The sequence below is a fragment of the Cokeromyces recurvatus genome (assembly GCF_025118155.1).
Source record: "Cokeromyces recurvatus strain NRRL 2243 chromosome Unknown BX663scaffold_5, whole genome shotgun sequence".
NCBI lineage: Eukaryota > Fungi > Mucoromycota > Mucoromycetes > Mucorales > Mucoraceae > Cokeromyces > Cokeromyces recurvatus.
In genome coordinates this window covers 934,705-956,001 of record NW_026251391.1, presented here as the reverse complement: position 1 = coordinate 956,001, position 21,297 = coordinate 934,705, and the positions used below count along the sequence as shown (strand labels likewise).

Sequence of the window (21,297 nt, the reverse complement as noted above, 5' to 3'; positions counted from 1 at the left end):
GAAGTTAAATCCATTTTATATATATACAGATATATGTATATATTATATAAAAGAAAGAAAGTATTATATTGTTTGGAATGAAATAAATTACTAAAGTAGACACACATACACAAAAGTAATGATTCGAAACATATAAAAAGCAGCCTAGATTATAATAATTCAGGAGCTAAGACTCTACATTGTTTATATGTATTTATATACATGTATATATTTATATAATGTTTCAAAATAATATTATTTATAGTAGGGAATTATTTGAAAATGGTGTCACTATACAATGAATTAAAAAAAAAAAAAATAGAACAACAACGAATTCTGTTATTATTGACACTAATAATAAAGAGCTTAAAATTCGGTACCAAAAATTAAAGCAGAAGCTGCTCCAGCAACGGCCCCTACATTTTCTGATTCAGCTTGATTATTACCACTAGAAAGAGGAGTAGAAGGGTTATTACTTGAGTCCCCACCAATAGGTTGATTTCTATATCCATATTCATCTTCTAATTCATAAGGTCTTCTTGTTTTTATGCCTTCTAATCCATGGCCAGCCTTGGAACCCATATTATACACCTCTGGAGGAGCATCATTTGGTTTATTACCACTACTATTCGCTTCAGAGGAAGGTTCAGACGGTGCTGTGTAATTAATCTCAAGACGTTCACACTCTTCCTTGAGTTCATACATAAAATTATTATGGCGTAACCATCGTCCTCCAGAATCTTGCCAATTTTGGATATGTTCAAAGTAAAAACTAAGTGAAATTGTATTTTCATTTGGATAAGAGACTATATTAGTGGATGTTGCATTTGTTGTATAAAGTTTAGGGTATTGATTACACCATTGAACCATGTGTTCTGTAAGTTGTTTGATCTTCCATGAAGGTGTTGAGAAACTGACTTGTAAATCTATCATCACATCATTATTTAATTATAACAATTCCAAAAAAAACATATAAATATGTATTTACCAATTGTTTCACCCGTTCTGCCTGATCTTCTGATATTAATAATATATTGAGTTGAAAGAGTTGAATTTTTAGCATATACAATGGATCCATCCCATTTACTATTTATATCAAATTAGATACCTATTTTTTTTCCCTCTTTTTTCTTTTTCCTTTTTTTTTTTTTTTTTTTTTTTTTTTTTTTTTTTTTTTTTTTTTTTTTTTTTTTTTTTTTTTTTTGTTAGCAAATAGCTTACACAAATGTAGTAACTAATAATCCAACATTTTGAACAACCCAATTTTCATTTTGAATCATTACTCTATCTCCAGAATCAAAAGGATGCTAATATATATACATATATATATATGTATTAGTTAAATATACAAATATACATATTATTTTTTAGCTTACTGTAACAAAGACAAAAATAATGGATTCAAAGGCATCCTTTGCAGAGGTACCAAAAATAAAGCTGGCTGCTACAAAGGCACTCCAGAGAGGCATCAAGTCTGTACCCACATTGACACCAAAGGCAGCACAGACGATAATAACCCACACAACAGTAAAGATGATCATCAAGATGATATCTAATTTACCTGTCGCTTGTGACAGGTCACGCATGGATCGACTCAAGTTCTTACGTTCACGATAAATACGAACACAACCTGCTCTTAATTCACGTTTACTAATATCTCCATTCCCATCTGCATCAAATAAACTAAAGGCATAACTAGCTTCCTTGGTCGTCTTGAAAAAGGGGTAAAAATCAGCCTCTACAATCGTATCCCGATTATTATCAGGTCCCATAAGATTATTATAAATTTTTTTAGCCAAATATTTTGCCTGTTGAATCGAGTTAGTTGCATTATTATTATTATGATTATTATTACTGCCACTATTATTATGATTGTAATTGGCTTGTGTAATAAATTTATGATAACTGTCCTTAAACAATTTCCCCTTTAGAGCATTGGCCCCTCCTAAAAACCCTTTCTCTTCTTGACTTTTACGTGAGTGACACATGTTTTCCCTTGATATAGTAATAGGAGATGGTGTAGATGACGTAGAGGATATAAAATCACTTCCGGAAGATGAGCTATTATCATGCATTTCAATCTTCTTCACTCTACTCGTCAATTTATTAAAGAATTTCTTCTTCTTCTTCTTATGAATGATATCGTTTGGCTTATCGGTCGTGTTGACGTTCTCTTGACAGTGGTAATCTTGCTTTTCATCATCCGATCTAGGATGTCTATCCTCTAAAGGAGGAATCGCGATTAAGGTATCCATGTTATGAGTAGGGAACTTGACATTGGATTTATTAGGTTGCTGATTGCCATCCATGGCTATAATAGACTTTGTTGCCGTTGTACGTGAAGGAGGTTGATAATTAAAATAATGTTGATCATTTGAGTTTGTTTCATCTAATGAGTGTGTTCTTGTTGTTGTAGTAGTGCCATTAGGTGTATTGTTATTGCTGCTTGTCTTGTTCTTGTTTCGTCGAATACGTTTCAAAAGAAATTCTTGTGGATTCTTTCTTTTCACTTTTTTGAGTTTATCCAAGATATGAAGTGCTCGATCATTTTCTTTAATTCTATCTTCATATGCTTTCCTATAAAAAAAAAAAATGTTAGTTAATTCTCTTACTAAGAATCAAGTAGTAAATTAATATGATATTTATTTATTTACTTGTGAAAAGAAGTTACTAAGAGTATAATTAAAGTTAGTATATATACAAAAAAAAATCATTATCTTTTTTTTTTTTTTTTACCTATCAATTGTAAAATAAACTTTTCAATGAAAAGAAATAATGTTGCAAAGAATACAGCTTCCCAGACACTATAAAAAACACCGGCATATTTAGGTTGTGCTTCATATTGTAGCTTTCCATTTAAAGGTAATGCAATACGATCTTTAATAAAGGCCCAAGATCCCCAAGCCCACGCGGAGATAATGAATAATTTAATATAGACACGCAATGCCATATAATACTATAACATTCTATGAGTGATTTTTTTTTGTAAAAAAAAAAAAAAAAAAAAAAAAAAAAAAAAAGCATGTAAAATAATTATTAGTACAACTTACAGATAATCTCATTCTTAATACTTCAGTGGATTGAGATCCAAAAAATCCAACACCCTTTTTAATTGCCCAAGGCACCAACTCTACAAAAATTTGTGACATAAATCCAATACACCACATAAAGGTGATCCAGGTAAACCATAATTGTAAACCATAAGATGTGATATTAACGCGATGACGATAAACAACAAAGACTGCGACATCGATAGCAATAAAGATAAGGGCAAATAAGATGATACAAGCCCAAGCAATATGTGAAGCGTTTTGATTAAGACAAATGATAACACCACTTCGCGCCAAGGTATTACGTCTACTGGACGTACTATTCTCTTTCTTTTCATCATCCTCTTCTTCGTCATCATCCTTCCCTTCCCAATCAAATTCTTCATTCAACGTACGGCCATCGAGGTCTGTATTATTGGGAAGGAGATCATTAGCAGGCAAGATAAGAGCAGGGCCTGCAAGTGCCTCTAGAGGTATTTCAGATGGAATACCATCATCAATATAAATAGGTTCGTCACGATAATCCTCATCATCAGTTGTACTTAGGACGGATACACTTGATGGCTGATTCTCTGTCGTTGGTTGTTGAGATAGTGTGGTACTTTCATTATTATCTAATTTCTTACTAGTATCTTCAATTTTAGTTTCATACATAATTTATTTATACAAAAGTATGTAATAAAAAAAAGAGAGAGAGAGAAATGGAGAAAAAAGAAAGAACTATATATATATATATATATATATGCGTGTGTGTATCTGAATAGCTTTGTTTTGTTTTTTTGATTCAACTTTGTTTAGAAGAGAAGAGAAAATATTAAAAAAAAAAAAAAAAAAAATAGAATCCTTTTACTTGTAGTAATAATGCTTATTTCGGACAATAAAGCGGAAACAATAGTTTTTTTTTTTTTTTACAAGTGGAAAAAAATTTTTTTTTATTTATTGCAAGTAATATTAACAGTTGTTCCACAACTGTATTACTACTATTATAAAGGAATAGTGTGATGTATAACAGAATAGGAAACTAATCCAAGTCAATATTCATTTTATAAGATCAAGAAATATACCTTTGTTTGCTAAACACATCATATAAACAATTCTTTTACTATCATTAGGGAGGGGAAAAATATGAATGTAAGACAGTTTCATGAACCTTAAAATTTGTGTCAATAAAATGAATACCATAAAAAAAGATCTCTCTCTTTTTTTTTAAAAAAAAAAAAACATTCAAGTAAAACGTAACAAATAAAAAACTAATAGTTCCTATTAGTATAATAAACATTTGACTTGTCGTTTATTAAAAGATTTATTACCAAATGACTTCATGCTGTCACTAACATAATAGTATATCTGAGTCTATTATCTATAAATATATGTTATTCTCATGATAAATATATATATAGCCATTCTATTTTAATATAGTAACAATACTATTCTATTGTTATAACAGTATAGGTATATATTATGCTTATATCTTGGCGTTATACCTATTATCATAGCTTTTTTTTTTATTTTTTAACTTTTTTCCCCTTTTTTTTTTAAAAAAAAAAGTCAAATTTATGATGTCATTGATTTGTTGTGTTGCTATAGTTTTATTAAAATTACTCCTACTAACTATTTCCATATCTAGAATTTTATATGAATTTAACCTTGCATATCCATAGAAATAAATACAAAAAAAAAAAAAAAAAAAAAGGGAGGGAGAAAGAGCGAAAATAAAGATCCTTATTTCTACAACGTCTCTTCTGCTATTATGTATATACGACTTGGCTGTTACTTTATATCTATCTACTACATTGTGTTTTTTTTTGACACTTTATGATTAAGCAGTAGTAGTCACTTTTTGATAAAAACAAACAAACTTTAAAACTTGTCATTCACATAGACAAATGAACAAGATTCAATTAATATCACTATGAATACTATCCAAATAGATATACATATTTGTCTTCTATTACAAGAGTAATCTGCTTACAGTTGTCAATGTGTTATGTATACATATATACATATATATATATATATATACATAATCATACTATATGATAGGAATAGTTTATTTATTTATAAAGATCTCTTCTCATTTGTTAATCTCGATAAAGTCATTTCGCATTCTGTATCTCGTAATAAAAATCTATAAAATAAAGGAACCAAAGGGATTGTAGCAGCATGCCACAATGAATGTGCATCAAAGATTTGATAAAAAGGTGGGAAATCAAAGATTTCAAGACACATAGCGCAACTTACGAGGATCACTGATAGACCCGCCATCCAAGCAAATGGTCTTCTCTCAACTCTTCCCCATTTCTCTGTATATTGCATAATAGACCAAATTAACCAAAGCTGCGTCTGACAGGATCCTACAATAATACACGCCAACATATTATAACTATAATCAAATCGCTGCAAGCTTGAAAGATAACTGACGTGTGCTATATACAACAGGAGACAAAAGATGGACCAAATCAAGACGGATGCGCCCTTTAAATAAAAGATTCGTATCGTGGCTACGCAAAAACTATAAAGAATGTAAAGTCCTGCACTGAAATAATCAAGCTTTTCTGTGAATGGTGTATCACGCATATGAAAGATAGTACTCCAAAGCCAGGCATTCATTCCTATAATAGCAATACCTAAATAAAAGTGTCTTAAACGATAACTCTGAGGAATGTGTCGTTTAATCTGTTTGAAATAATGAAAATGCATAAGCCCATTAAGGATGGAAAAGACAACAGATGCAGGTTCTTGAATACCGAATACACGATGAAAAGGCCATTTACCATAATATTGATGGATAACTTGATTGTTAGCCATGGCATACTGTGTAATGGTTTGCATGCAATGATAGCCACAATCCTGACGTACAGTCCAACGTAATAATTGTAAATAAAAAGGCAATTGTGAAATATCTGTATTAGCTGTACATCTTTCTACGCAATTAATGTACTCTATTTGTCGATCACCACTTGAAGCATAACATGTAGTGATTATTGTAACAAGAGCAACAAGAAGCAATGAAGGTTTCACCATGGCTGTTTTCCTCATCGTCCTCTTTTCCCTTTTTACAAAAAAAAAAAAAAAAAAAAAAAAAAAAAAAAAAAAAAAAGGTCTACTTCTTGAATAAATTTAATAGGATATAAAAAAAAAATATAAACATTTATTCTATTTTTTTTTTTTCTTTTTTTTTTGCTGCTGTAATAAAATATAATCTTCTTCTTTGAAGGATTATTATTGCCATGGAATTTCAATATGAATGTTTTCAGCAACAGCAATTCCTTTTGTAACAACATACTCTGCACTTGCTACACAGCCTTCTAATAAGGGAATGCCTTTCCAACAATAAGATCCTATAAACCAAATACCATTTTGAAATCCTTGACAAGATCCCAATTGAACTTGATCACCATGATCAGTAAATAATCTTCTTAAAGCCCTTTTCGATTCAAGTGTCACAGTTGCACGCTCAAACCATGCAACTGACAAAAGTTTATCAGGATCAACGGCAATACATGGATTTGTTGTTTGAAGATAGCAAGTAGAGTTATTATCCATCATTGTTTTATGTGTCATATGAAGGATATGAGTTGCCATTGTTGTATTATGAGGGTAAGGTATGATCAGATCACTTTCACCCGGATTTACACTTTGATCAACAGTAGCCAAGTTTAAGGCTTTCCAATTCAAAGGATTTGATGGTAATAGACGAGTATCTGTATGATTGATAACCATGGCTTTATCATATGGAAAGGTCTTTAAGGTTTCGATTTGTTCTTTTACTACTTTATTTGCGGTTGTCATCGTATTGTTATCTAATGTGTCGTCTAAATAGCTCTTTAAGATTTGATGAGCTTGATTCCCTTGAGTAGCGAAAATGATATGATCTATGAAATACGTTTGATCATATTCATCTATTAACTTGAAACGACCCTGTTGATCATTTGTGACTGATCGAATAGCAGCTATTTGAGTATTCAAATGAACATGTTTAAATGACTTTGAGATATTTGTAACTACTTGTTGTACACCACATGCTACAACATAGGATTCTTGAAAGAAACCTACGGCCATATACTCTAACACGTCAGATGCAGGATAGTTCAACATAGACTCATATGTATTTGTGCAAACAGCAGCAAATAAAGGAACAAAGACATCATAAGCAAAATAAGGATGAATATGATATCTTTTAAAGAACTGATCCAGAGTCATGTTAGTGATAGCATGATGAGGGTCTCTCAGATGACCCTGATAATGATGCCATAGTGAAATAAATAAAAGCCATAAATAAGAGAGGGCAACGATCATTGATTGCCAAAGGAATATAAATATATCTTTTGATGACATGATTGATTTCTTTACTCTGCTCAAATGACCTACAGTACGTGCACCACTATAGATTAAATAAGACTCATTTTTTGTATAAGATGCAACTTGAGATGCAGTTAATGACTTCTTAATAGTACAGGATGGCTGCATCATGATTCTATACCAACCAAAACTAAATTTAGCTTTTTTGATAGGTATTTTAAGGTACTTGTACAACTTGAATAAATGTGTATAATAGCCTATTAAAAAAAAAGTCAAGTCTTTGTATAAGAAATGTAATTGAAATTTACCAGACATAAAGGAACGCATTGGTACCTAATAATATAATTGATTAGAGATGCATGCTTAACAATCAAATAGACATATTATTTACGTCAATTCTAAAATCATTTTTCGGTCCAACAGATATAGAAGCAGCATCCATACCAAGAGAATCATTCTTTTCAAATAAATGAACTTCAACATCATCACTATTATTTAATAAATAAGTTGCTGTTAATCCTGCTAATCCGGAGCCTATCACAGCTACTTTAATGGGTTTTTTCGTTGGCATATTTCTGAGGAAAAAAAAAATAATCCAGGAGAAAAAAAAAAAAAAAAAAAAAAAAAAAAAAAAAAAAAAAAAAAAAGGAAAAAAGAAAAAAAAATGCACTTACATAATTCTTTTTTTTATTATTATTATTACCGAGGAGCTATAATATTTTATTTTATTTTTTTCGGTGAGCTTCCAAAAAAATTAAATATGTCCTACATAATGATCAAAAAAAAAAAAAAAAAACGATTGATCAGCTTTTTTATTATTATTTGAAAAGAAAAAGAAAAAGCTGCTTCTTGATGTATCCTTTTATTTTACTGCAATTTCCTTTATGGTTACAATCTTAAATGAGATCATAGAGACTAATAATAACGACGAAAAAAAGCATATAATAATGATATTATTTAAAAAAAAAAAAAAAAAAAAATAGTATAGAATAAGAATAGGCTATTATAGGAAGAAGAGTATGATAAAGTTATTGTTTAATTTTTGACAGGAACTAATCATAATAAGATTTTATTGGAATAAAGAGCTCTGATTGGATAAAGGATTTTAGCTGTATATATCCTTATTGTTATGATAGAATAGCTCACCAACCTGATAAAATATCATCATTCTTTAGGGTCAAGTCATGCATCCATATTAACTCATGATGAAGACTCCAACTATAAGTCTTAACAATGTACATGTCTTAAGCTTATCTTTTATAAATGTGTTATATTGAATTTATGATTTGGTTATGAAGATAATCAAAATATCACGTTTATTAACATGATGCGGCCATATTCTAATTTCGCTGGAAGTAGGAGTAAAAACAACACGTCACGTTTACTACCAGTAAGAGGAAGAAGATATTATTATCCTAATATATTTAACAAGAATAATTGAGCATACAGCATATATTTATAAGGGTTCCTTCTCCCCTTCCAAGGCAGTTCTCTTTTAAGTCCTGTATCATTTATTTATTTATTTTTTGCGAAAATAAATAATATTTGTATTAATTAGTCTCTGTCAATATTTATATTATAAATAATGTACAAGATTCTTTCGATGTTATAGTTTGATTTGTGCAAAAAAAAAAAAAAAAAAAAATTATTAGATAAAAATATGTATTATGTAATAGAACCAAAAAATAGAATTTAGTTAATAATAAACAGCAGACAAAATAAAAAGAAAATCGATGGACTTTCCTTATACGGACTTGTCCCCCCCACCACCACCACCACCAGCAGCAGCAGTAATAGTAGCATGGTATAATAGATGTATAAGGTTGTTTACAGTGACGGTAAGTCGGGGTATCAAATTTAAAAGTTAGTTGTTTATTCTGATGGGACCTAAACGTCATGAAAAAAAAAAAATAACAATGAAAAGAATAGAGCAACAAATAACTGAAGAAATACGCTAACAGTAATAACTATTAATCGTTTACTACTACTATTATCATTTGCTCAATATGTTACATTTGTTTTATTTAATAGAAACATTATCATCCTAGAATGGATCAAATACTATTGTAGTTAGACTTTGTTGTTGTTGTTAACAAGATATTTAACGAACTAGGCGAAAATTAGTTATGCAATTCCGAAAAAAAAAAGAAAAAAAAGAAAAGGAAAAGAATAGAAAAGAAAAATGACGTAGAGAACAAATAAAAATGGGAATCCACTATACAATTCATAATAATATTATAATTCTTTGTAAAGTGAATCAAGCAGTAAATGTGGAACACTATCAACATTTTATCAACTCCCAATTATAGTTTCTGGAAACAGAATATCCAATTAAAGACATTATTATTGTTTAAAGAAATAATCTGATCAACTTACAGTGAAGAACTAGACACGAATGCGGAGTTTGATTGTTGTAGTTACTGCTGCTGTGAATGATAGAAGTAAATTGTATCCTAATCTGTTAAAGCTATAGAAAAAACTATGGAAATATAGTTATAGTGTTGTCAAAAATGTTTATCAAATCTCTCAGGAGATACTGGTGGGCCGAGATTATCCTTCTTCATCTAAAGATGCTTTTATCTGATATTGTCTCTTAGTATTCTTCAAAGTTCAATCATTTTATCTATATTAATAGTCTTGCCATTAAACATTCAAAATTTGATTTTGTTTATAAGGGATATATTTAGTTAACGAACCATGCAGCATTCAGTTACCTCTTGTAACGATCAATAGTTTTTTTTTTATGTATATGTAATCAAGTTCCTTGAAAGAAAAAAAAAATGTGTATAAAATAAGCAGTCAAACAAATTGACCAATCATACGTGTCCTCACTGTCAAAATGAAGAAAAAAAAATATGAGCCCGCGTATGCACATTCAACAGTTATTAATAGTATTATTTTATTTTATTTTTATTTTTTTTTACTTTGCATGGTATATTAATTATTATTTAATATGCTTGAATCACCTATATTTAAGGTCAATTATGGCACAATTTCATTTGATTTTGAAGAATTTATTAAAAATGAGTTAGGATTAAAGCTTAATGATCAAGTTAAAAAAGAAGGCAAAAAAAAAAAAAAGTACAATATTAATATTATTCAAATTTGCTTACATGTTTTATATATATATATTCATACAGATGAACCTATTTGTAAATATTATTTAAAGGGTACTTGTACAAAAGGAAATAATTGTCAATTTAAACATAAAGGATATGATAGAGATAAATCAGTCGTTTGTAAACATTGGTTACGTGGATTATGTAAAAAGGGAGACAGTTGTGAATTTTTACATGTCTTTAACATGAAGAAGATGCCTGAATGTTGGTTCTATTCCAAGTATGGGGAATGTTGTAATGGAGATGAATGTATGTATCTTCATATTGATCCTGAAAGTAAACAAAAGGAATGTCCTTGGTATGCTCGAGGATTTTGTAAACATGGTATATAATTTGATTACAAGTCATGTATAAAGTAAATGTTAATGGTGGGAGTTTTTTTTTTTTTTCTTAGGACCTAATTGTCGTAATAAGCATGTGAGAAAACTAGTTTGTCAAAATTATTTAACTGGTTTTTGTCCTGATGGTCTTAATTGTCCCAATGGTCATCCAAAATATGAATTACCTGTAATGTATACTCTACAACAAAATGATCCTTCTGATCAGCAACAGCAACAAAAACAACAACAGCAGCAGCAACAACAGCAACATCCACAACAACAACAGCAGCAGCAACATCAACAACAACAACAACAGCAGCAGCAGCAGCAGCAACAACAAACATATAGAAGACTAGAAGACGTGACATGCTTCAAATGTGGGCAACAAGGACATTATGCAAATCGATGTCCACAAGGTAAATTTGGATTTCTAAAGCAACAACAACAACAACAATAGTAATAAACTTGTAAATATTCTAATTATGTCACTTTTATATATATATTATACACATTAAACAAACAAATGAGTGAATATTACATAATACACAAATTAAGCTTTTAAATTATCCAATTATATAGTTTTCATAGAAATTAGTACAGTTTATATTTAAAATGAAATACATTACTGAATAGAAAAAAAAAAAAAAAAAAAAAAAAAAAAAGGAAAAAAAAATAGTTCAAAATCTTGCCAAGTATAAGCAGGCAATTATTATGAACGTAATCCATATATAAAAATAATAGACTTGACTATTAGAATTTCTTTATGTATGAAACATATCAGTAAAGCTGATGTTTAATCTTATTTATTTGTTCTCGACCAAAAAAAAAAAAAAAAAAAAAAAAAAAAAAAAAAAAAAAAAAAAAGATTCTATGTGTACACTTTTGATTTGATTTTTATCTTTTATATAAATATTGTTTCTATATTTAAAATAACAGAAAATTTATTTTTAAAGAGTATTATTGAAAATAAAAAAAAAGAAAATATTAAGCTTTTTTTTTTTTGATATATGAGACATGCTTTGTACTTGTTTGATAGCGAATGATCTACAAATGTAAAATGTATCAAACCAAAATAAACTTAAATGCAGCAAAATAGAAAAAAGTTTTGCATACATAAAATAAAATGTGATTTTTTTTTGTTTTTTTACTCTTTTATTTTTCACTTTTTTTTTTTTTTTCCTTTGTAAATATTAAATGATGGACACTTTTCCTTCAATCAATTTTATTATCTTTAACAAATTAGCTAAAAAGAAAGCAACACATTATATTTTAGGTAAATATATGTGTTTTTACATATTATTAATTTTAAAATCGTTATCATAGATTTTGTTACAAGGGAATTTGAATCCATCATTTCTTGTTATCCTTCTTCTATAGAAGTAACTCATATATCAATGATACCATATAAAAAGAATAAATATCAACATAGTAAAAATGGATCTAATTTTGATCATTCTGGTTTACCCTCTCCACCTTCTTCCTCTCCTCTTAGGAAAAAATCTTATATCACATTACCTCCTTCACCACCATTACCAACACAACATACTAATACTACGAAAGCACCTATGTCATTACGTGAATATATTGAATATGTGATGGAAAGGTCACATTTGGATACTGGCACTTTATTAACTTCGCTTTGTTATGCACGTCGACTAAAAACAAAGCTATTCCATACTTCAAAAGGTAAATAAATATATACACGTGTATAATAAAAAGGTCATTATTATCTCATACTTTTTTTTTTAATTTGTAAATAAATAAAGGTATGGGATGTACACATCATCGTATCTTTCTAGCTACACTTATTATAGCATCAAAATATATTCATGACTCTGCTATCAAAAATAAATATTGGATCGAATATGCATTAAACCTATTTTCTGGTGCAGAAATTAATTTAATGGAGAAACAATTATTACAATTATTGGAATACAAATTAGAAATTGCACAATCTGAATTTGAAGATATAACAAGTGACATAGCCGATCTTTATCTTGAACAACAAACAGAAGATAATCATTCTTCTCCATTTGATTATTGGTATCAACATTATTATTATGCACATAAACAACAAGACAGTGCTTATGAATCTTCTTCTTCTTCTTCACTATCATCTCCTATTATAAAACTATAATAATAATAAACCACTCTCCCCTCCTTCTGCCCCCTTTTTTTTATTTTTTTAATTCTTGTATATGTCTATCTTTTATTATTATTGTTATGGTTACAAAATATATAATATGTATATAAATAATTAAATATCTACAGAAGGGTAAACAATTATATATATGTGTATATATATATAATTAACAAAAATTGTTATATAAAAAAAAGTCTTGTGGTGGTTGTTGGTTTAATGTTGTTACGTAACTATTGAATGTTGTTGGTTCATTACAATAATAGTCAACTAACCCTTGTTGTTGTGGTAACATCATTGGTTGCTGTGATTGTGTAAAATCAAATAAACTTGTTTGTGGTGGTGGTGGTGGTGCATCCCAATATTCTATTGGATCATAAAATGATGTTGTAGTTGTATCTATCATCGAGTCTAAAAAGCAATTCTGAGTTCGATTTGTATTGGGTTGTTGTGTTAATAGTAAATCATCAGGAACGAACATTGAATTTTCCATAAATAGTGAATTCAATGATGCTTGATTTTGTATGGAGGAGGGTGGTATTGACATTCCTTCCTTTTTTGGTAATACTTCACAATTAAGATCTACACCACTATCACAATCTGAATCATATATGGGGTCCTGTTGTTCTATTGGTTGTTCTTGCTTTTGTTCTTCTTGTTCCTTTTTCATTTTCTTATTTGTTCTTTGCTTTTTACTATTTTCTGTTGCTGTTGCTGTAGTAGTAGTAGTAGTAGTAGTAGTAGTAGGATTCATACGAAATATGGTAAATAAATGATTATTATTGGAAATGGTTGCATCAATAAATTTTCGAAATTGCTTATGAGAAGTATAACTGTTGCCATCATCGTTTCCGTTTTCATTATGTTTTCTACCTGAAGTCGTTGTACCATTACTGCCTCCCATACCACGTTTCATAAGATTATCAATAAAAGGTTGTTCATAACCGGGTAAAATAGTCCAATAACAACCTTTTCCAGAAGGTGTATTTGTATCTCTTTCCAACTTGACAAAAGCTTTTTGTAAAGATAAATTATGACGAATAGAGTTCTTTAAATAAAAAAAAAAATAAAAAAATGAATAAAATGAATGAAAAAAAAAACCCTGTTTTCATATAATATAAGCTTTTATTGTCTGTACCTGCCAACGATGATCTTTCATTGAATAACATGGATAATGTTTAGATATCCATTGGTATATTTCACTTAAAGTTAAACGACGATTTTCACTTGATAAAATAGCATGAGCAATTAAGGTAGCATATGAAAATGGTGGTTTTTCGTCTAATCTAACTGGTTTCCATGTTGGCTTTATATGAATAACACCAGGTGGGACTTGCTTTGTTATCTTATCTTTTTGCTCTGAATGGTTTGTTGGTAAATGAAGACTGTGACGATGTTTTAATTTATTACTAGTTGTAGACTCTACTATATCTGTTGGTCCATCATTAATAAATGGATATGAATGCATTACACTAAATCCTTGTGTTTGGTTATTATTTTCCATCTTAAATAAATTGGGGGACTCTTTTTTTTATTCTTCCCCCTTTTTATATCTTGAAGGGAAACCTCAACAAAAAAAAAAAAAAAAAAAAAAAAAAAAAAAAAAACAAAACGTAACTCATAAACATGTTTGAAAGACCTACAAATTTTATTTTTTTTTTTTGTTTTTGTTTATTTTTTCTCTTTTTCTTTTATCTGGTGTTTTGTTTTTTACTATTCTAGTAATATATTTATTTTGTTTCCATCTATTTTCCTCTCCTCTCCCCCCATTCTCTCTTTTTTTTTATCCCGTTATATAACACTTGTTTTATTGTTGTCATGGTAATTTTACAACGCGTTTTCATCTTGCCATAACAACTTATTTTGTTTTTCTTTTACAACATTGTCATGTAGCTATTATTATTCTTATTTTTAATCACATGAAAAGCGGTCTGCTTTTTCGCGTGTAAAATTATAAATCTTCAATTTTTTTATTTATTTTTTGATTGCCGACAAAAACATTGTTCCTTTTTTATGTAAAAAAAAAAAAAAAAATTATAGTTTATTAATGCAAGTTACAAACATTTTTTTTTTTTATGATTTACGTAATATACATAATTGATAAAAAATATTAGCCGTTATTATTGTTGTTGTTGTTGTTGTTGTTGTTGTTGTTGTTGTTGCTGTTGTTGCTGTTGTTGCTGTTGTTGCTGTTGTTGCTGTTGTTGGAAATAACAACATAACTCTACATGATAGATATAACATGCTTCCATGTGTATTCAAATTGACAACATTTATAGAATAGATTTATTTATATTTATACATATATGATTTTATTTTATTTTATTTTGTTTACATATCCTCCTATTTAAAGCAGTCCTGTTATATATTTATATATGTGTGTATTTATATATTTATTTATTTATTTATTTTGATTTTTACTTTAATAGACTTTTCATAACATTTATTCCTTTTCCATTGTTGTCTTGGTAGATTGTTTTGTTGCTGCTGTTGTTGTTGAATTAATATTAAGCAACAAAGTGTCAGAATCCAACATAACTTTATTTCCGGAACGAGAAATAATACTGGCAATCTCGCGAGCTGCTTCAATACGCTTTAATTCTAAAAATCCAGGTTTATCTTTAATAGCTTCACCAATCAATTCTGCTGACTTTGCTTCACCTTGTGCACGAACAATGATCGACTGCTTCTCTTGACGTGCCTTATCAACGATAAATGCTGCTCTCTGTGCTTCTTGTTGAGCAATTTGTTTAGCTTCAACTGCACTCTCAAAGACAGGTGAGAATCCAACGTGAGTAATAGAAACATCATCAAGAATGATATTAAATCTGAGAGCACGACGCACAAGATTTTCTCGTACAAGACGAGAGACACGTTCACGTTGTGTAATAAGTTGAGAAGCAGTGAATTGTGCAACTACTGACTTGAGGATCTCATTCACAATAGAAGGTAAAATGCGTTCATCATAATCTTGACCCAAAGTACGATACACAGTTGCCAAGTTATCAACACGAGGTTTAGAAAGAACACGACAAGTGATGTTGACCATTTGTAAATCTAAAAAAATAAAAATAATGTGTAATGTTGAATTATTAATGCTTCACATTCTCTCTCTTTTAGTATCAATTCTTTAATCAATTTACCTTTAGTTCCAGTTAGTGATCCAATGTTACGAGGCTTTGCACGTACATCATAAATGACGGGTGTTTCAAACCAAGGAATCATAAAATGAGTACCTTCATTATAAACCTTATTTTGAACACCAAAAAGACGAGTATATTTAATAGCTCTATGACCACCATCAACTATAAATAATATTTTGAGTTAAAATCATGTCGCATGAGAATCCATGTTTTTTTTTTTTTTTCATTTATTTATTTATTTATTAGAGAAAAAAAATACCGTTGAAAAGTGAAGCGTTGACACCATAACCTAAAGCACCCAAGACAATGAGGGCACTTGCTGTAGAACCTACTCCTTTACCAGATCCCTTTGGGAACATGCCTCCTAATCGTTGTGCAGCTTGTTTTGCTTGTTGTGCCATAATGTTGAATCAAATTGTAATAAAAGGCCTCCCTCACTTGGAAAAAATAAAATAAAATAAAAGAAACTCTTACTTCTGTCGTTCGTAGTTCATTATGACAACCATGCCCACCCCAGCTTAAATGAAAGGGTACTTTACACCAATAAAAAATGAGCGGAGACAATAAATAATGAAGATTTTTTTTTATTTTTTATTTTTTAATGTGAACAGCGTTTAAGTAACAAAAAGAAGACATGTTGGTAAAAAAAAAAAATACATTGTAGTTTTAATGTTCAAGAGGTATAATTTATATTCAAATTATCATCTAAAATAGAACATTATATATGAATTGATGTGTTGTATAGTAAAGCCCTGTTGATTTTCTTTTTTATAATATAAAGTTTACTGAATTATATTCCCGTCATTTATTTATGCTACATTTAAACAAGAATTTAACCTTTTTTTTTTATACATATAAATTATTACAGTAATTACTTGAATAAGAAACTAATAGATAAAATGCTATCATCATTTTATAAACTTGTTTATTTTATTTTATTGTTTGGATATTCACAATACAGTAATAAAGGAGTTTGATCAAGCATATTATGGAATATTAAGAATTGAACAGAGCAAAAAGGAAGATGTACATGTATGAAGAGATGTACATGTATGAAGATCAAATGTTATGAAATGTCAGTTTTAATTTCTAAATGTGCTAAAAGTGGCCTCAGTGTAAAATTTAAAAAAAAAATCGATGATCTAGTATGAGATTACGTAATATAATGAGAAAAGTATGTCATCACAAGAAAATGAACAAGTCCTCCCCCTCCTATGATATCAAATTATTCCCATTTTTTCATATTTGATTTGACAGTGTTTTTAATATATCAGCTCAACACAATAGAAATAGTTCTAGATTCAATCTCATATTTCCTTCTCTTTTAATTTACTTTTATCGGTAAAGCTGTTTTTATCTAACAATCACTAGATAAATGTATTTATAATTTCTTTATTAAATGTACTTCTTTTTCGATTATTATCGAGTATTTTATAGATTTGATTATGATTGAAACAATATATTCATATCATTCTTATTTCTAAAGAGAGAGAGAGAGAAAAAAAGACGAAGTTTAATATGATAAATTTGAAAAATGTATAACAGTAATTTATGATCTGTTTTTATTGAACACAGAATAAGCTTCACTATTTTTTGTCATTATTATCATTGGTTTATACATTTAATTACTACAGAAGAGCATTTAGTAATGCTTATTATCCTGAATTACCGGTTCATAATTCCATAAAAAAAAAAAAAAAAAAAAAAAAAAAAAAAAAAAAGACTAAATGGGTTTGATAAAAGAATCGCACCACTGATAATCTGTTTATATTTGATTGGATCCACTATGGTATAATAATAATAAAAAAATATTTATATATATTTTTTATCATTATTGTTATCATTATTCTTTCTTCTCTTCTTCTTTTGTATTTGTTTTATAATGCTTATATTTATTTAAATTTCTCATTATTAAGAACAAAGTAATAAGCTTACAGAATGGAATGTGCAATAAAAAGTTTTAATGGAGGAATTATATTTGTTAGTTATATCATTTCAGTTATTGGCGCACAAACAACATTAGAATTATTATCAAGAAGAACTCATATTAAAGGCATTTACAATTGGTATACAAATATATTCATTTGTTTTATTTTATTTTATTTTATTTATTTTTTTTGCTCATAAATATATCTTAGGTTTTTATTAATGTCATCGGCTTTTACTATGGGAGCAGTTGGTGTCTGGTCAATGCATTTTATTGGAAATAATAGTATGACATTAATCATTAAAGGGGAAACATACCAATTGGCTTATCGTACTGGTTATACATTTGGTAGTCTTGCTGTTGCCGTTGTTTGTATGTTTTTAGCTTTTACTTTTGTTGGTGTCACTGAAGAAGCTAAAATCTCTAGAATTATTCCAAGTGGTATATTTGCGGGTGTAAAACATAATAGATTATGATATATTTTTGACTTATAAAAAAAAAATCTAAATCTTCTTTTTTTATTATTTATAGTTAGGAATTGTTTGTATGCATTATATGGGTATATACAAATATTATATATCTATATGATAGGATTAATGTATATATATATATTCATACATATAGGCCAGTTTGCTATCAATTATTTTGTATTGACTTATAAAACAGCTTATGTTATTGGTGCTGTCATTATTGCTTGTGCAGCTGTTAGTTTAGCTTTATGTATCTTTTTCAAGTTACGTGAGAAATGGACTAATTTATGGTATAAACGTCTTGGATGTTCCATGCTAATGGCTATTGCCGTTTGTGGTATGCATTATGTGGCCCTGATCGGCACAGATTTTTATCTCCCAACTTATCCTAGTATGATTCCTGTCCCAAAGTTACAAGCACCTGCCTTAATTGGTATAATCACGGCTATCATCATTGCTGCTTGTCTTGCTTTATTTTATATTAGCGTGATAACGGGAATTAAGAAATTCCCATTATATATTAAGAATACACAGAGTCGATTTATTTTGAACGCAGTCATATTCGATCCCAAGGGTCGTATACTTGTTAAAGTGGATGGTACTTTACCAACGTCAGAAATACTTGAAAGTTTGGTATATATAAAAGACCATTATTTTTATTTTTATTTTATTCAACTAAATCTTTCTTTATAAATATTTATGTATATATATATGTGTGTGTGTGTTATCAGGACATAAAAAGGGAATTCACTTCAAGTCATCCATTATTCATTCATTTATTTGAAACATCAATTAAAAATGCATCACAACGATTTGATAGTAAATACATAAAGAGGTTTTCAAATGTATCAAATACGTCTACTGTTGAAGTTTTCAATACTGTTGAATCTCAATTTTTGAATAGTTGTAGTGAATTATGTCAAGAACTTAGGTTAGATAATTTAACTGATTTAGGTATCCTGAGTGATATTGTTGTCTCGACTGATACCATTTATAAATTCTCTTCTTTATTTAACACTACTACTATACAAAAACACCAAAGATTTACTTTCCTTAGAAACTTGTTTACCTCCAGCAGATTCTCCTCCGACAAAATAAGTACGAATGATTGTGCTAAACTAAATGTACAATCACATGTACTACATCACTCTGCTAAAGAAAAAGAAGCATCAAATGGAAAGAAAAAATATTTTATTAACAAGAAATACACAAGAGGAAGAGCAGTAGATGATGAAGAAGCAGTAGAAGCAGCAGCAGCAGCAGCAGCAGCAGCAGCAGCTGTTAGTAATAACAGTCATTCACAATGCAGCCCACCCATTCCAAGTGGAACAACTACGATTATGATGATGGATATGATCAGCGGCTGTCGTTCCTCAATTTCATCAGATACCTATTATAGCTTATGTCACAATCTTCGTCAATCTTCTATTTTTGAAAATCTGAATCATAGTGAAGATAAGCATATCTTTTATGTCTCTAAACTCTTTCAAGAAAAGGATGTCACAGCTCTTTTATCTCATGGTTTTCGATTTTCTGATCCTATCTTTATCGCCAAGACAATGGCAGCCAAGTTATCTATTCCTGTCGATCATATGAGGCTTTATTTTAATGATATGCAGCAAATGATTGATTCTGTCTATGCTCTTACACAACAACATAATCAGAGTTTACCCTCATCCGCCACCTTATTCAATGCCTCTATACAAAGTTCTGTACAAGTGGGTGCATTTGTGCTTGTAAATGAAATGATGGTAACAGAGTCTACTGAGATGCATATCTTGGTAGACAAGTCAAAACAGTTTAGCTTACCTCTAGTCCAATTGACCTTTGACAATTCTTTGTCACCAACACAACTTGAGCCTGATGAAATCCATTTTCTGCATTCTCTTCAGGGGTCCTCTCTCTTTGATATTGCGTATCATATGCCTAAACTCCTTGATCAGTTTAAAGACAACTTCACAACAGAAGAGGCTCCATTATTCTCTGGAGGATTACCCAGGTCTCAATTCTTGAAGGCGCTTGAACATGCTGCTCAACACATTTTAAATGAAACCTCTTTTAGTAAAGTGCTCTATCAGGGTTCTAAATTACATAGTCCCGTTTTGGACTTGACCCCCTTTACCTTAACTACGGGGCCCTGCCAACTCATTGTATTTAAATCCTATGTCAGTACCCAGGATATCATGGCTACCATCAATCATACCTTCTCTGAATCTCTTAAATGTATCCCCTTATCAATCTACAAGGCCCTTTCTGGTTATTTAACTGATCAAGCTGCCAATATCTATTATCAAGCGAATCTCAAAACCCTTTCACCACCTGTTTATCTTCTTCGACAACAGCAAATATATCGCCATGATAACAATCAAAAAGACACTTCTTCCTCTTCTTCTCCTGCTACTACTACTGTTACTGCTACTGCTACTGCTGATGCTGATGTTGATGCCGATGCTGCTGATGCCGATGCCGATGCTGCTGATGCCGATGCCGATGCTGATGCTGCTGATACTGCTGTTGCTGTCATCCCCATGGTAATGGAAGAAGCTGCTGCTGCTACCGTTGCTGCTTCGTTTTCATTACCTCCACCTCCAAGGGTGAAGAGGGACTACCACCGTCGTCTAGCAATTAATACGTTAACAACAGATATCTTGTTCTCTACACCACTTCAAAGTGGAACTACAACCGTCATCCCTATGAAAAAAAGAACGGTAAACTTGTTAAGAGAGTCACCATTAACGGTGTTACCTACACAAGATCGATTTTGGTGGATTAATTCTATTGTAGATGAAACAATCCATAGCAACATGATGTAAATAGAGTATATACGTTTTACTTATAGAATACCTT

General features: G+C 29.7%; 8 protein-coding genes across 8 annotated transcripts; 3 read left to right on the top strand and 5 right to left on the bottom strand.

Moving 5' to 3' along the window:
- Positions 1-246: 246 nt before the first annotated feature.
- BX663DRAFT_500745 (uncharacterized protein) lies at positions 247-3,790 on the bottom strand. The gene is made up of 7 exons (XM_051526371.1): positions 3,030-3,790; positions 2,716-2,935; positions 2,667-2,670; positions 1,356-2,568; positions 1,201-1,286; positions 968-1,065; positions 247-905 (listed from the first exon to the last, which is right to left on the bottom strand). The coding sequence occupies exons 1-7, from the start codon at positions 3,681-3,683 to the stop codon at positions 346-348; spliced, it is 2,835 nt and encodes a 944-aa protein (XP_051385725.1). The 5' UTR covers positions 3,684-3,790; the 3' UTR covers positions 247-345.
- Positions 3,791-4,997: 1,207 nt separating this feature from the next.
- Positions 4,998-7,933, bottom strand: BX663DRAFT_468473 (Per1-like-domain-containing protein). Its single transcript, XM_051524092.1, has 4 exons — positions 7,723-7,933; positions 7,640-7,664; positions 6,291-7,588; positions 4,998-6,074 (listed from the first exon to the last, which is right to left on the bottom strand). The coding sequence occupies exons 1-4, from the start codon at positions 7,900-7,902 to the stop codon at positions 5,088-5,090; spliced, it is 2,490 nt and encodes an 829-aa protein (XP_051385724.1). The 5' UTR covers positions 7,903-7,933; the 3' UTR covers positions 4,998-5,087.
- Positions 7,934-10,238: 2,305 nt separating this feature from the next.
- Positions 10,239-11,413, top strand: BX663DRAFT_450091 (uncharacterized protein). The gene is made up of 3 exons (XM_051523741.1): positions 10,239-10,396; positions 10,472-10,774; positions 10,845-11,413. The coding sequence occupies exons 1-3, from the start codon at positions 10,285-10,287 to the stop codon at positions 11,225-11,227; spliced, it is 798 nt and encodes a 265-aa protein (XP_051385723.1). The 5' UTR covers positions 10,239-10,284; the 3' UTR covers positions 11,228-11,413.
- A 523-nt stretch (positions 11,414-11,936) lies between these two features.
- BX663DRAFT_500737 (uncharacterized protein) lies at positions 11,937-13,106 on the top strand. Its single transcript, XM_051526370.1, has 3 exons — positions 11,937-12,043; positions 12,094-12,456; positions 12,537-13,106. The coding sequence occupies exons 1-3, from the start codon at positions 11,965-11,967 to the stop codon at positions 12,905-12,907; spliced, it is 813 nt and encodes a 270-aa protein (XP_051385722.1). The 5' UTR covers positions 11,937-11,964; the 3' UTR covers positions 12,908-13,106.
- BX663DRAFT_500736 (uncharacterized protein) lies at positions 13,039-14,010 on the bottom strand. Its single transcript, XM_051526369.1, has one exon. The coding sequence runs from the start codon at positions 13,824-13,826 to the stop codon at positions 13,080-13,082; it is 747 nt and encodes a 248-aa protein (XP_051385721.1). The 5' UTR covers positions 13,827-14,010; the 3' UTR covers positions 13,039-13,079.
- On the bottom strand, positions 13,842-14,378 carry BX663DRAFT_429275 (uncharacterized protein; the record flags this gene model as incomplete). Its single annotated transcript, XM_051522723.1, has 2 exons — positions 13,842-13,958; positions 14,049-14,378. Coding segments are annotated over 2 exons (447 nt in total), but the record flags the coding sequence as incomplete, so codon positions are not given.
- A 975-nt stretch (positions 14,379-15,353) lies between these two features.
- BX663DRAFT_429867 (prohibitin-2) lies at positions 15,354-16,454 on the bottom strand (the record flags this gene model as incomplete). The annotated part of the gene is made up of 3 exons (XM_051522759.1): positions 15,354-15,967; positions 16,054-16,215; positions 16,313-16,454. The coding sequence occupies 3 exons, from the start codon at positions 16,452-16,454 to the stop codon at positions 15,354-15,356; spliced, it is 918 nt and encodes a 305-aa protein (XP_051385719.1).
- Positions 16,455-17,991: 1,537 nt separating this feature from the next.
- On the top strand, positions 17,992-21,263 carry BX663DRAFT_549700 (uncharacterized protein; the record flags this gene model as incomplete). Its single annotated transcript, XM_051531165.1, has 5 exons — positions 17,992-18,119; positions 18,192-18,435; positions 18,512-18,539; positions 18,605-19,083; positions 19,182-21,263. The coding sequence occupies 5 exons, from the start codon at positions 17,992-17,994 to the stop codon at positions 21,261-21,263; spliced, it is 2,961 nt and encodes a 986-aa protein (XP_051385718.1).
- Positions 21,264-21,297: the final 34 nt, after the last annotated feature.

Coding starts and splice junctions, on each gene's coding strand:
- BX663DRAFT_450091 (XM_051523741.1), top strand. CDS start 10,285: ATGCTTGAATCACCTATATTTAAGGTCAATTATGGCACAATTTCATTT. Junction 10,397..10,471: donor TGATCAAGTTAAAAAAGAAG/GCAAAAAAAAAA, acceptor ATATTCATACAG/ATGAACCTATTTGTAAATAT. Junction 10,775..10,844: donor TCGAGGATTTTGTAAACATG/GTATATAATTTG, acceptor TTTTTTTCTTAG/GACCTAATTGTCGTAATAAG.
- BX663DRAFT_500737 (XM_051526370.1), top strand. CDS start 11,965: ATGATGGACACTTTTCCTTCAATCAATTTTATTATCTTTAACAAATTA. Junction 12,044..12,093: donor AGCAACACATTATATTTTAG/GTAAATATATGT, acceptor TCGTTATCATAG/ATTTTGTTACAAGGGAATTT. Junction 12,457..12,536: donor GCTATTCCATACTTCAAAAG/GTAAATAAATAT, acceptor AAATAAATAAAG/GTATGGGATGTACACATCAT.
- BX663DRAFT_500736 (XM_051526369.1), bottom strand. CDS start 13,826: ATGAAACGTGGTATGGGAGGCAGTAATGGTACAACGACTTCAGGTAGA.
- BX663DRAFT_500745 (XM_051526371.1), bottom strand. CDS start 3,683: ATGTATGAAACTAAAATTGAAGATACTAGTAAGAAATTAGATAATAAT. Junction 1,066..1,200: donor TTATTAGTTACTACATTTGT/GTAAGCTATTTG, acceptor TGATATAAATAG/TAAATGGGATGGATCCATTG. Junction 906..967: donor CAGAACGGGTGAAACAATTG/GTAAATACATAT, acceptor ATGTGATGATAG/ATTTACAAGTCAGTTTCTCA.
- BX663DRAFT_468473 (XM_051524092.1), bottom strand. CDS start 7,902: ATGCCAACGAAAAAACCCATTAAAGTAGCTGTGATAGGCTCCGGATTA. Junction 7,665..7,722: donor AAAATGATTTTAGAATTGAC/GTAAATAATATG, acceptor TTATATTATTAG/GTACCAATGCGTTCCTTTAT. Junction 6,075..6,290: donor TTGTTACAAAAGGAATTGCT/GTTGCTGAAAAC, acceptor AAAAGGGAAAAG/AGGACGATGAGGAAAACAGC.